General features: G+C 45.3%; 1 protein-coding gene across 1 annotated transcript in view; it reads left to right on the top strand.

Moving 5' to 3' along the window:
- The window catches only part of si:dkey-250d21.1 (uncharacterized), a 38154-nt gene extending 29494 nt beyond the window's left edge, over positions 1–8660 (top strand). The window contains exons 8-11 of the mRNA XM_056285330.1: positions 2805–2853; positions 3021–4810; positions 4920–4956; positions 6467–8660. Coding sequence (XP_056141305.1) covers positions 2805–2853; positions 3021–4810; positions 4920–4956; positions 6467–8001 — 3411 coding nt within the window. The 3' untranslated portion in view covers positions 8002–8660. The remainder of the gene's footprint in view (positions 1–2804; positions 2854–3020; positions 4811–4919; positions 4957–6466) is intronic.
- Positions 8661–13627: the final 4967 nt, after the last annotated feature.

Raw genomic sequence — 13627 nt, 5'->3', positions numbered from 1 at the left:
GTTCTAACTCCACTGTGTGGATAACTTTCTCACCTGCTTGGAAAAATAAGTATAGATTTTGGTACAAAACGGAAGTAGAAATATCAAAAATTAAAAAAGATTTAAATGCGTTACAGAACAGCAGTTTTATTTGAATAAGTGAAAAGATGGTTGCATTCAAAAATGCAAGTACACCATATAAGTAGTATTTCGACACTTCAAATCAAGGACAGGCCTATGATGTACAATAAAGTCATTTTTCGTAAGAGCCCTGCATGGCATGTCTGTCCTTTTCAAGTTCTAATGACAAAAAAACGCTCCATGATGCAATAGATTAAAAAATACCTACGTAGATATCCACATAGCCGTCAAGTTTAAATTGGAAAGGGTAAACTGGTAGTAAAACGGGGTCAGGATGGTTGCACAGGATATAAAATCAGATCATCTGATTGTGAGGAATCTGTTGCATGTCACCTCTGACTTTACCTTGGACTCTCAACCAGTCCTCAGGAAATGGGATTGGTTGCAATGTCAAATAGAAATAGTGACTACCCTCCAGTGCTTGAGGTGGAATGAAATCAGTGCAGATACCGGCCTTGTTGGTATCTTGGCATGTACATCGGCAAAGCCTTGCATATTAGATTTGAATTTTTTACAGTAAATAATTAAATGCCAAGAGATCTTGCTGATTTCCTCAACAAGTTTTTGCAACAAAAGGGACATGGATTTTAGTTGTAAATTGTAATTGGCAAGTTGCAACTAATAACCAATATTGTACTACTGAGGTACAGACTCATATGTGAAAATGTATGTATGTCTGATCATCTAAAAAAGATTTTTATCCCCCACGTCATTACATAAAAACATAGCAGGCCAAGTCATTTTCCTGTGCTGTGCTTTCCTATGCAAGTGGGAATGAATACAAGATATCAGTGTTGATGGTAACTTAATATAAAACAGAAGTAAGAAGAAGTAAAGATAAAATATAGAAGGAAATTACACTTCATCAGGGGGTTCTGTGAATGTTGGCGCAGCCTCACAGGAGACTGAAACTGTGCAAGACTGCAGTAAGGGTAATGAAGTCTTTCGATTTAACATTTGGCAAAGCCCACTGAAATTAATTTCTATTGACTACAGCAGAACGCGTTTACATTTGAGGAAAAAGGCAAGTTAGCAGTGGAAACTGGAAGATATAAACAGTCAGCCTGGATGAGCAGTCACGTTACATAAGAAAACATCCCGATATTGCTAAGAGCAAAAGATAGAGGTGCCATTACAGCATGCTAGTGAATGCTGGCTCACTTCAGACACTAGGTCCTTCTAGATTTACAGAATGAAATAACTTGGGGTGGGCGGCACGGTGGCGCAGTGGTTAGCACGGTCGCCTCACAGCAAGAAGGGTCCTGGGTTCCAACCCCGGGGTAGTCCATCCTTGGGGGTCGTCCTCTGTGTGGCGTTTGCATGTTCTCCCCGTGTCTGTGGGGGTTTCCTCCGGGTGCTCCGGTTTCCTCCCACAGTCCAAAGACATGTATGCCAGGTGAATCGGCCGTACTAAATTGTCCCTGGGTGTGAATGTGTCGGCCCTGGCGCCCAGGTAGCGTAACGGTCTATTCCATTGTCTACCAACACAGGATCACCGGGTCGAATCCCCGTGTTACCTCCGGCTTGGTCGGGCGTCCCTACAGACACAATTGGCCGTGTCTGCGGGTGGGAAGTCGGATGTGGGTATGTGTCCTGGTCGCTGCACTAGCGCCTCCTCTGGTTGGTCGGGGTGCCCCCAGATCGGCAGAGAGGGGGTGGAGCAGCGAACGGGATGGCTCAAAAAGAGCAGGGTAATTGGCCAGATATACTAAATTGGGGAGAAAAAGGGGGGCATTGGGGAAAAAAAGAAGAATGTGTCGGCCCTGTGATGGACTGGTGGCCTGTCCAGGGTCTCTCCCCGCCTGCGTGTCCAATGACTGCTGGGATAGGCTCCAGCATCCCGGCGACCCCGATTGGGATAAGTGGCTTGGATAATGGATGGATGGATAGTTGGAGGTGTAATGATTGGCCGTTGGTACTCCATACAATATTCTGATCCAGTAGCAGAAAGCATATCCAAACCCATATTTCCCCAAGGCTATGAACAAGTATTCTCTCTCTGCGAGACAAGCCTTTCCCTTTCAGATGGTATTGAGAATGTATAATGAGACAATTGCGTTAAGTTTTAAGATGGAGAGTAAATTAGAAGTCATAATATATATTTGAAGTATTTTAAAGAAATCGCTTTTGCCTGGGACCAAACTTGATTCCATACAGGTTAAAAGCTTCCTGGAGTTTTGAAATTATCCAATTTCCTCTTGGGGATGAATAAGGTATTTCTGATTCTGATTTCTGATTAAGAACCTTTGTTGGTATGATATTATCAACTGGAGCTAGGAGATTGCTTCTTTTTCTCTGGCATTGAGTTTGCAGTTTTGGAAAGTGTTTTTGAGGAAGCTATCTCGCACTGGATTTTATCACACACTGATTTCAGGATAGTAGCCAAAATTAATGACATGTTTGAGAGAACTGTTTAACAACAGGAAAGGGCAGCTGATAATGGCACAGGGACCTTCCCATTTATGCTAGGTTTGATCAACGGGACACGTTTGTTGGTTGAAAAGGGACTGTCAAGGGAGGCCTGAGAATCAAGACTAATGTTGGAGATGCCTACTTTGTTAATTTTATCCAAAGACTTCAATTGAAAATAATGATATTCTTGACAGTTTTCAATCAAATTAATGTTTTGTTTTTGTTTTTTTCCCCAATTTGTTCATTCTTCCTCACGCTGTGTGTACCTTCAGGACAAAGAAGCCAAAAGTTTCATCAGGAACTCTGAAAATAACATGGAAGGTATGGATTTTGTTAATTTTATTATAATGTATTTGGTACTGAAAGTGATAATCAGTTACATGTTTAAGGAGAGTCATAAATCAACATTTGTAGCCTGATAAATGTATTATTTACACATAATTGTTTCTTAGAAATGTTTAATTATTATTATTTTTTGGTCATTTTAGTTCATGTCAAAGAGGAAGCAGAAGAACCCAAGCTTCAGCAATGTATTGACAAGAATGACGACCAAGACATGAAACCAGTAGATGAGAATGGACTCACAGGAGATAACCGTCAAAGTTTAGAGATTGTATTCAGGCTGGCTGCACTCCTTGGAAAAAAGAATTGCAGTCTCTCTGAAATCTCTGCAGAGGACCAGGAACTTTTCGTCCAGGAGCTTGGCATGTGCCACTGGTTTGGGTGTGACAGAAAATACTATGCAGACGAGGCAGAATTGATGAAGATGCTTATAAAAGGAATCCGAGGTGCAATACTCCAGGAAATTCAGGACTCTCCTTTCTTCTCGCTCATCACAGACAAACCTGTTAGAATATCTGGCAAGACCTATCTGCCTGTTTTTGTCAGGTATGTGGGTGAATCTGCTCCAAAAGTTGAGCTTTTTGGTTTCTTACCAATCGATGAGACCTGTGATGATGATATCCAAGCAAAGAGTCTTGTAAAAGTTCTCACTGAAGACTGGGGCTTGCCAATGTCACAATGTCGTGGACAAGCATTCATGCACTTGGGCTCAGTTTGCCAGAGCTTGAAGAAAATGTCATTAGATTTCCTCCAGAGCTACCCTCTGTCTGTTGTTACACCAAGTGAGTCTTGTGGCCTTGCCTGCTGGCTAGCTGGGAGTGTGCCCTGTTCCTCAGTAAAAAAGATGCTGGATATTGCAGAAGATCTGCTATTGTTCTTCGATCAGTCCCCTGAACTGGAGCGACAACTGGCAAAGGCTGTTGATGGGTTGTTGAACGCCCCGAGGGAGGCCCTGGAAGAGATTCCAGAAACCTGCTGCTCAAGGTGGAAAAAAAGAGAGGACTTCTTTGATATCCTTGCTGACACACTAGAGGGGATCGTTGGCTGCTTAAAATCTATAAGTTCCAATTCTACAGGTGCTATGTCATTACATGCACAAGTTCTCTCTACTGCAGTGAGAAGTGTGGACTTCATTGTCACCCTTGTGATCTTGAAAAATGCTTGTACTCCACTTCGTAACTGCAGCACTGTCTTCCGATGTGGCAACCCCGCAGACATTATCTGTGAAGTGGAAAAAATCCCTGTAATCATTGACACGCTTTGCAACATGCTGGAGAACATAAGCACTGTGCATGCCCCTTGGTTTGAGCAAGCATACCAGCTAGTGACCAAGGTGGGTCTAGAACAACTTTTCTTCCCAGAAGAAGCCAACAACTATGAGTCCCCAGAGATATACTACAGGGAGAACCTGAGTGTTCCTCTTCTAAGAAGTCTCATCGAGGAAATGAAGTACTGCTTCTCAGACAGCCACTTGAAGGCTCTATCTGTTCTGTCATTGCTACCCTCCTGTAATCCACAGCCCATTCCCCCCGAGTCGACAGACAAGCCATTTAGTTTCTACCAAACGGATCTTCCTGAGCCTGACACTGCTGAGCAGGAAATTAATGCCTGGGCTGCTATCTGGAGAGAAAAGTACCAGGATGTTGCTCCACCAACATCCATCTCTGAAACACTACTCCACCCTGAGTCAAAGAGCCACCCTACTGTAACCTTGCTGCTCCGGCTAGTGGCCGTCTTGCCCAGTGTCAGTATAGAATGTGACCTTATGAAGACCACCCTGAATTCCATGAGGGATCTATTGAAGAATATTGTTTGCAAGGGCAGTAAAACAGATCATGTGATGCTCCTCACACACCAGCCGGCTTTGCAAAGACTGCCAGAGGTTATTGAGAAGTGCGTAGAAGTTGATTCAGAGAGCAGCATGCATCTTTCCCAGGTAAATACAGAGTTGTTTGCCATTTATTATCATTAACATCTTTTTATGTTGTACAACAACACATGCAACTTTTCGTAAATGTATTGGTATTTTGTGTATTTCCTTTTAGGTGATGGAAACCTTTCAAAGACTGAAGCTGAACAGAAGTAAGTCAGTGGAAAAAAAAACCAAAACATGGCACTGTACTTTTTTTGGCTGGACTGGCCAGTGGGCCAGCCCAACAAACGCAAATGTCCCTGACTGACTGAGCGACTACGTTAGCGTGCCTGAGTGATCATGTTTAGAGTGACTGACCGAGTGGTCACGTTTGACATGATTGGGCTGTTGGATCAGGTAACCAATAACGTCACTGAAGTTACACGATTGGTCGGCCGAGCACCAACAGGCATGAGGGAGAGCGTCCTTAGCCCACTAGCTAGTTTCATATGGACCAACCAAAAGCACTTTTCTCCCAAGGCTAGTAGATAACTTAGTTGTCCCGCACAATCGGGACAGTCAGAGGGGGTACCATGGATCAGTCTCTGTCCGTCCATCATGTACAATAAAACAGATTCTACCAAGCTGGTTTTGGTGAAACTTGGGAATGTTTGCAAAATAAGGATTGGCCCAAGGTGACACCCCCACAGTTGAAAAAGAACCAGAACTTTGAACATGTACATTTTTCATACTGTAACAATCATGAATGACTAGACTCGCTAGCCCTTGGCTAACGGGTCGGACCCTTTAGTCAACTGGTTAACATAGTCGCCTGTGGTGCGGGAGATCCGGGTTCATGTCCCGGCTGCAGCGGTTCCTCGCTGCCCCCCGAATTCGCTATATTGGTGTCAGAAGTGGGATGATGAGATTGTGAGGCCATTGGAAGCGCGTGTGCCCAGAAGGCGTGAGGGAGCTGATGTGCTGAAGGACGAGCTTCCCAAAGGAGGGGGGTAGTGTAACGACCATGAATGACTAGACTCGCTAGGCCTTGGCTAATGGGTCAGACCCTTTAGTCTACTGGTTAACGTAGTCGCCTGTGGTGCAGGAGATCCGGGTTCGTGTCCTGGCTGTGGCAGTTCCTGGACTGCCCCCCGAATTCACTACAATACCATTGGAGCTAGTCTTGAAATTGGGCACACACATAGGTTTCCCCCATGTACACATTTGGCCTCTTGTAAGTTCCCACTTACCTTTTCTGCAAAGTTACGTAATGTTGGTCGGAAGTTGGGGGAATTATGTGTTTTGCCGTGGAAAATTCAATGGGAAAGGGGGCAGTTTATAACTCCTGCTGTTATTGTCACACATTCATCATTCGTGAAGGATGACATATTTTACTGTTGCTTTATCACCTTTTTAGGCATTTGGCGATTGGTTGTCTTTTCATCTGCATGCTATTAAACATGAGAGGAACTCCGTTAGAGTCTATAACGTTTGAGGGCTTTTTATTTTGAAATCATGGAAAATTTATTGAAGATGCCTATCAGTAACATTTCATTGCCCAGCACTATTTGGACCATTGCTTTATATATCTCCCAGATTATAAGACAGTTTACCAATGAGCAATTAAACCATTAACTGAAAGAGGTCGACAGTGGGGCGGTTCATGTGTGAGTGAGAGAATATTGGTAAATGAAGGGTGAGGGTGGGGCATTAATATCTCTGTATTATTTTTTTAATTAGGAGCAGTTCAAGAAAAACCAGCGGCGAAAGTGGAACCTCCTGCGTGTGATGCGGCGGATCACTCCACTGATGGAAATGCGAAATTTGATGAACACGACGTGATAATGGAGGACCCTCAAAAACCAAGGCAAACAATGTCCTTCTATGACCCCCATCTACGTGAAGACATCCTCAAGGAACTCTGGGACTCGCAGTTTTTCACAATAATAACTGAGCAGGCCGTTGAGATTGACAGTGAGCTATACATCCCCCTGTGCATTAGGTATTTAAATAAAGAGGATGTCCAGTGCGAGGAGACTTTGGCTTTCATCCCCTACTATGCAGATGTAGTTATTCTTGCAGATGCCATTGAGACTGCGCTTTCGGAGAAATGGGGGCTCAACATGGAGTATTGCAGAGGACAGGCCTTGCTGAGTGTTGGTGAAGTAGGAGCCCAGATGAGGGCTGTATGCTTAGCGATAGCAAAGAAATACCCCCTGGCTATACGGACAGTTAGCTCTGCCTTGTCCCTCAATGTGTGGCTGGCCAGATCCTCTCCTGCTGAAGAAGTGGCTAATGGAGCTGTTTTGATAGAGAACATGCTACAGTGGCTCACAGAGGACACACAACGGCAGAACAAACTAGAAGACATGATCATTCATGTGTTTCGACATGATGAGGGAAGGGGTAATGAGTTGAGGGACAGGCTCATCAAAAACTGGGACAAGAGTCATGACATGCATGAGGTAACCGTAGAGCTCTTGGAAGCAATCTTGCTATCTTTGAACGAGCTAAAGGGTGAAGGCAGTACATCAGGCCGACACCAAGCTTGGAGGTTCTTCGATGCCATCAGAAACTTTGAGTTCATCTTCTCTGTGGTGGTTCAGAAGAACGTCTTAAGTGTAACCAAAAAGCTGAGTCAGTCCCTTCAAGGCAAGCCCCTAGATATATTGCTTGCTGCAAATACTTTGCCCGATATCAAAGAATCATTGAGTAAATTGAGAAGTGATATTGACACCCACCATAAAGTGTGGTTTGAGGAAGCTGTAAAATTGGCTTCCAAACTCGAGGTTACGATGGTGCACTCAGTTCTTTTAGAGCCCCTGAGTGATTTTTTCAAAGAATCGATAAGCATGCAGGTTGTGGAGCACTCGATAGCTGAAGTCGCTGACCTCTTCACAGAGAACGTAATGGATACCTTGAGATGCCTGGAGATTGTGCCTTATGCAATGTCCAAAGTAGAAACCAGCGTGTTCAGTGGTATTGTGTTCCGCTTGTACAAGGAAGACTTGCCAGATAAAGCCTCCCTCTATACCGAGATCAAGTCTTGGAAGGAGAAATGGTTGGACCCCTTGGCATGCTACCTCCCTACAACTGTGCTCGACACCCTAAAGACATCACAGATAAGAAATTTCAGTAACATCGAAACTCTCCTCAGACTCCAGGTTATCTTGCCGTTCTCAAGGAAGGAGAGCACCTTCAGGCAGGGAAAAAGAAACTTGCAGGGATTCATACAGCAGGAAAGGAGATCATTGACTGAACTGCATCCTCTGTAATATTTGATGGTCTTCCCTCAAGATTATCAAAACTTCAGCAAGGCTTTTTAGAGGATGGGAGGATGTTATCGGCACAACACTTCTGGCCGTATTCTCAATCCTAGTTTAGGTCCCAAGTTTTAAACTCGTCTGATATTTCTCTATGTACATTATTGACCTATTTTTTGAATTTTCCTGCGAGCAAAAGGTTCTTCTTTTTTTTTTTCCTCCTTTTTTTTGTAGTTTGAACAATTGTGCTGCCGATTGGGACCAACGTCTTGCCAAAAAAGCAATGCTCAACTGAGGGTTATCAAAAATGCTTGTGTGCCTTTATGCAAAACTAATAATTCATCCCATGTATTGTGGTATTACAGATGTTTCAAAAAGAATACTGTCCCTTTAGGCATTTAGGTGTTTGATTTTAGCCTTACCAAAAATCTGTAGACTGATTTTAAAGTCACATCATGAATTCAGTACAAATATTAAACTGCACCATAACCTTTCTTGGCACAAATTGAAACGGTTAGTACCATCATGTAATGTCTTCTGATTATTATTATTTTTTTCCCAGGTTTCCTTCTTTGCAGGAATGACTTTGCTGTAAACGTATCTTAGGAAGAATCTTTCCTTGAGAGGAAAACCTTCATATATATTTGTCAAAAAAGTAATAAAATGTTCCAAAAAGACTCGTTCGGTGTTTTGATTGGAATCCAGCGTGCTGTATTCCCGGTCGGTGTGCTGCACTTCCGGGTCGCCGTGCGTAGCCGAGACGTTGAGACGACACAAGGGGGCGCAGTGGGCCCGTGTGCTGCGCTCGACTAGTGGGCAGCACAACCCAACACCCGGGCCTCAGCACTGACTCTGTACAAATTTGTTGAATCTACAGGAACTGTGCGAACGATGTCGTTTCGTGCTGATTATTTTGGCCGAATTTAATCCACAATGGATATTTCTGTCCTCTGTAGTTCAGAGTGAAGTGATACATCAACGCTGGGCTCAAGTCATCCCTGAATGGGTCATTCTTTTGCTCTGAATTTGAGAGCTGCACCGTCAGGGCTTCATTAGCCTCAACTGCCGATGAAGTGTTCAAAACTGCACTTTGATAGCCACAGTAATACAGCATTATTATAAATCACAGCTAGCCTCGTGCATAGGGTGTCAGCGATATGCTAATGAGTGGGCACTTTTTGGGGTAATGATAGATTGACTGAAAGAAGGCCTACAAAAGCCTGTTGGATGTATAGGAGGTCATTCGCCACTAGGTCATCCGGGTACCCAATAGAAATTATTTGTACTGTTGATTTTTAGCTGTGTGCTCAGGTGAAGGGTCATTGTGCACATTTCGGCGTCTCGTGTGTCCGGGGGAGATTTTCAGTAGCGGCTCCACGAGACGCCCTTTCCATTTCTTGCCACCGTGGCCTAGTTAATGTGTAATGTCTTGGCTCACGTGTTTTCTGTGGATTTGCTGTGGGTGGCTTTTGCTGTCAATTATTTGCCAAAAGCTCCCAATGAGATTCATGAGGCCTTTATACTGGATGTCTAAACGGCCCCTAAGAAGAATCCAAAGAATCCGCTGCCCCTTTAATGACCATTTAACGGCCTTATTCCCTACGCATCCCGGGGGTTTTGTTGAATTTAAGCGATGGTCCGTGGTAAGGATAGGCCTTAACGTTTGGTATTGAGATGTCTTGCTCTGGGAAATTCTGCCAAAATGGAAAATAATTGGGACTCTTCCGTACATTAACCCACCAAACCTTTGCCCCGTCTATTTTCATTCGTGTAAAGCTGCGCGCGCTCATTTATTCCAATCCTCTGCCGTTGTTAGTCGCCGACGCTGAAAGGTTTGCAGGATATGGGATCTGCCAAACGTTTGCTTTTCTGAACAATGTTGGGTTGATTTGAAGTTACCCCGTCTGCAGATGGCAGCGTGGCGAAGGCCTAGTTGTTGCTGCTCAGCTTAGTGAGGAGGGCGCATCTCCGTGTCCTTCCATCAGCTGCTGGGCAAATAGACCTGTCTGTTTTTGGGGCCAACCAGCACCACTCCTAGTAAGGAGATCAGCCTGGACTGTCCCAAGGACTTGTTTTTTTTTTACAATACAGTTCAGGAGCAGGCCCTGTGATGGACCGGCGGCGTGTCTAGGGTGTCTCCTTGCCTGCCGCCCAATGCCTGCTGGGATAGGCTCCAACATCCCGCGACCCCAATTGGGATAAGCGGCTTGGGTAATGGAACTCAGGAGCAAGCCAGTGTTTATCTGATGACCTCCTCTCTCAACATCCCCCCCTGGCAAACGCATTGTACCTCGCCGTGCCACCTGCATTTCGTTTCCACCTTTGATGGCCGTGGTGAATGTGCTTACACGGGTAAACACCGGGTACGGTGCGTGTTTTGTAGAGAGAGAAAGAGGACATCCTCTCTAAACAGAACCAGGTACGGCCATGACTGACCCGTCCACCAGGTTTCCTGTTGGAAGTCAAGGTTTTTGCACTGATGCAAGACCCGTGGCACTGTGTAATCGCCTCCATGCCCAGTCGGGGTTTAGCTGCACTCTGGAAGGGAAGACGGGGCTTAAGTGGATTTTATTTCAAGGTTCCCTTTTAGGGGGAAAAGAGGCAAGGATTTCCAAATATGCTACAACCAGACAGTTTTGTTTGGGTTACGGTGATGAGGCGCTACTGGCCATACGTGTACTCCTAAACATTAGCTGTTTGCTCTGCCACTCCTGGCTGTCATAGGGCTAAACCATTCAGAGCTGTTCGGGAGGAAGTGTACACCGTTCCAAGAATACAGCCGATGCACCGTGTTGCGGCTCGCTTCCTGCACTCGCATTCACGATGTTGCTCCTCTTTTACTCTAAAGAAAGCAAACTTGAGTTTACTGCGTTTGAAGGGCTTTAAGTACTCCGATGCCTCTTTTCAGCCGCCCTGGAATGGGGCAGATTTATGAGAAGCAAACTTATCTGGTCTGAGGCCTTCGGCGGGCCTGGCGCCCGTCTCGATGACTCCGCCATCTCCCTTTGGCCCAGTGTTTACCGAGAGGTGCAAGCACAGAAAGTCTGTTACGGTGGGTGGGGGTGAGGGTGAAGCGGCACCCCAGTCTCTGTTGAAGTCATCACGTCAGCCACATGGTTCACCTCAACACCTGCCCCCCACCACCCCACCATCCCTTTGTCCTTTTTTTTCAGCCGCACCTCGTCAGACATAATGATATGGCTTCACACAATGTGATGAAGGGCCTGTGAGAGACACCGCGGCTGTCCTTTGTGTTATCTTTCCAGAAACCTGCCCGGCTGTCGTAGAGTCTCATTGTGTTCAGCGAGTTGCACACATCTCGCTGCGAGACTTCCGTCTGGCGTCCACTCGGTCCCACGTTGTGCAGTTTTTTTCCATAGACACGGTTCAACTATTATGAGACCACTACGAGTTTTGGTTTTTCAGGGATGGTCTGCCAGGGGGGGGGCCCTCTGGCTCTAGCTAGTACATCTGCCACGAGCTTTATAAACGGGTAAACAGAGCCGAATGGTAAACGGGGGCCTTTCTGCAGCCTGAGCGCCCCTTGAAGACCACATGATGTGTTCCAAAGTGCAGCCCATCTGTCACTTGAAAGAACCCGAGTCCTCAAAGCACGGCAGAAGAAAGGCTGTAAACAAATGGTTCACCAAAGACGTGGGTCCGATCTGGTCCTGCCTTGGCTGGAGATGTTGTTGTTGTTGTTTTTTGGGTGCCATTTCCTGCTGGGAGATACGGGTTGCCTGACATCGAACAGAATTGTCAACTCGTTACACATCCATTTCCATCTTTCTAAATGTCCCCCTTTTTCTCCCCAATTGTATCCCAATCGGGGGGGGGGGGCTGCAGACTACCACATGCCTCCTCCCATACATGTGGAGTCGCCAGCCGCTTCTTTTCACCTGACAGTGAGGAGTTTCACCAGGGGGACGTAGCACGTGGGAGGATCACGCTATTCCCCCCAGCCCCCCCGAAAAGGTGCCACGACCGATCAGAGGAGGCGCTAGTGCGGCGACCAGGACACATACCCACATCCGGCTTCCCACCCGCAGACACGGCCAATAGTGTCTGCAGGGACACGCCCCCCTCCCCCCATGTCCGTCTTCAGTCTGACGTCCGCTCTAACCGATTTCCGTGGGGGAGGGGATTCGATTTTTCCTAACCAATCACTAGAGACCAACGTATCCACCGGAAGTAAAAACAAACTACGACGTTGGGCGATACTGAGAAGACACGCCGCCTATGTAAAACACATTTGTTCACGAGATTTGTGATCATATTAAATTAAAGAATATAATTTAAGAGCCCAAACGTGAAAGATTAATGGCGAACGTCTCCGAGATGTCGGGGTAATTCTCCCGCACTGACAACCGCTGGACCGCAGCGTCAGTCCCGCACGCGGCGCTGATTGGCTAGTTGTTAGCCCCTCCCCGTGGCGCTCATTGGATAATCGCTTTTTCAACCGAGAAACTTCCGCCAGACCGGAAAAATCAAGTCAACCCGGTGCAGCGGGCGGACTCAAAGGTCTGGACCCGGACAAGATACCGGCGGCTTTCCCCTAAAAGTTGACCAGCAAATGACTGGGCTTCTGCGTGGCTGGATGGAAGGGGACCCAACCCGACTGGTTCTGAGAAGGCCCTCTCGTTTCTTGGTGTGATTTGAAAACGTTTAGTGTTTACAAATGTTCTTGCTCGCAGATAATAACGTCCTGTTTGTGTCTCGGTGTAAGCAGCCACACCGGGGCCCCGTGTCAAGCCAAACCAGATTTCTTTAAGAACACCCCTTTTAAGGATTTCAAATTTGATTCTTTAAAAAAGATCAGTTATTCTCGAATGATAATCAGTCTTGTGGTTTTCATTTTCTCCATTATTTGATGATCAGATTAATGTTCATCTGATCATATTCGAGGCATTTTAAAATAATATACATATCTAGCACATGAGAGGCTGAATTGTCAATGATTTTTATTAGTCAGGAATTTTCATTTTGAAGCTATTCTAATGTAAAAAAAATTTTTTTTAAATAAAACTGATGCGAGCTGTGGGATGAAGTCAATATTTTCACTTTTTTTCACAGGGATTTGCTATCGTAGAAAAAGGCATTTTAAAGACATTTTAGAGACAAGACACATTAGCATTGTTTTCCTACAGAAATGAATTAATTTGCATTGTTTGACTGAGCCCATCACAGTTGTGTGTGTGCCTTTTAAGAGTATTTGCATGGTGACTCTTGTATTTTCTTATATCAATACTTTTTACTCCCTTGTGATGAGGTTATGTACTTCAAGGGATGGATCCTACTGAGTATTAATTAGCTGAAGAAAATTAGTAAACTGGTCCCTGGTTCAAGCCGGTTTCCCCATGCATGGGTTAAACTCAGCATTATTTCAGGAAAACCTTCCCATTTAAATGTGACATGTTAATCTGGCGTTCTGTTGCCGTAAAGCCCCCTGAGGCAAGTGTGTAATTTGTGATATTGGGCTACACAAATAAAATGGACTTGACTTGACTGATAAAGAATAACATTTAATGGGGCCCAGACATATTAGAGTTAACGTGAACATTAACGGAACATCGTGTTGATTTATTTGCGCCTCTTCGCTGACGTGTGCGATATTGTGTTGTAAAGCAGATACGGGTCA

This window comes from Lampris incognitus, chromosome 8 (genome assembly GCF_029633865.1).
Source record: "Lampris incognitus isolate fLamInc1 chromosome 8, fLamInc1.hap2, whole genome shotgun sequence".
NCBI lineage: Eukaryota > Metazoa > Chordata > Actinopteri > Lampriformes > Lampridae > Lampris > Lampris incognitus.
The sequence above is the reverse complement of the archived record's forward strand: the minus strand, read 5'-3'. Positions and strand labels throughout refer to the sequence as shown.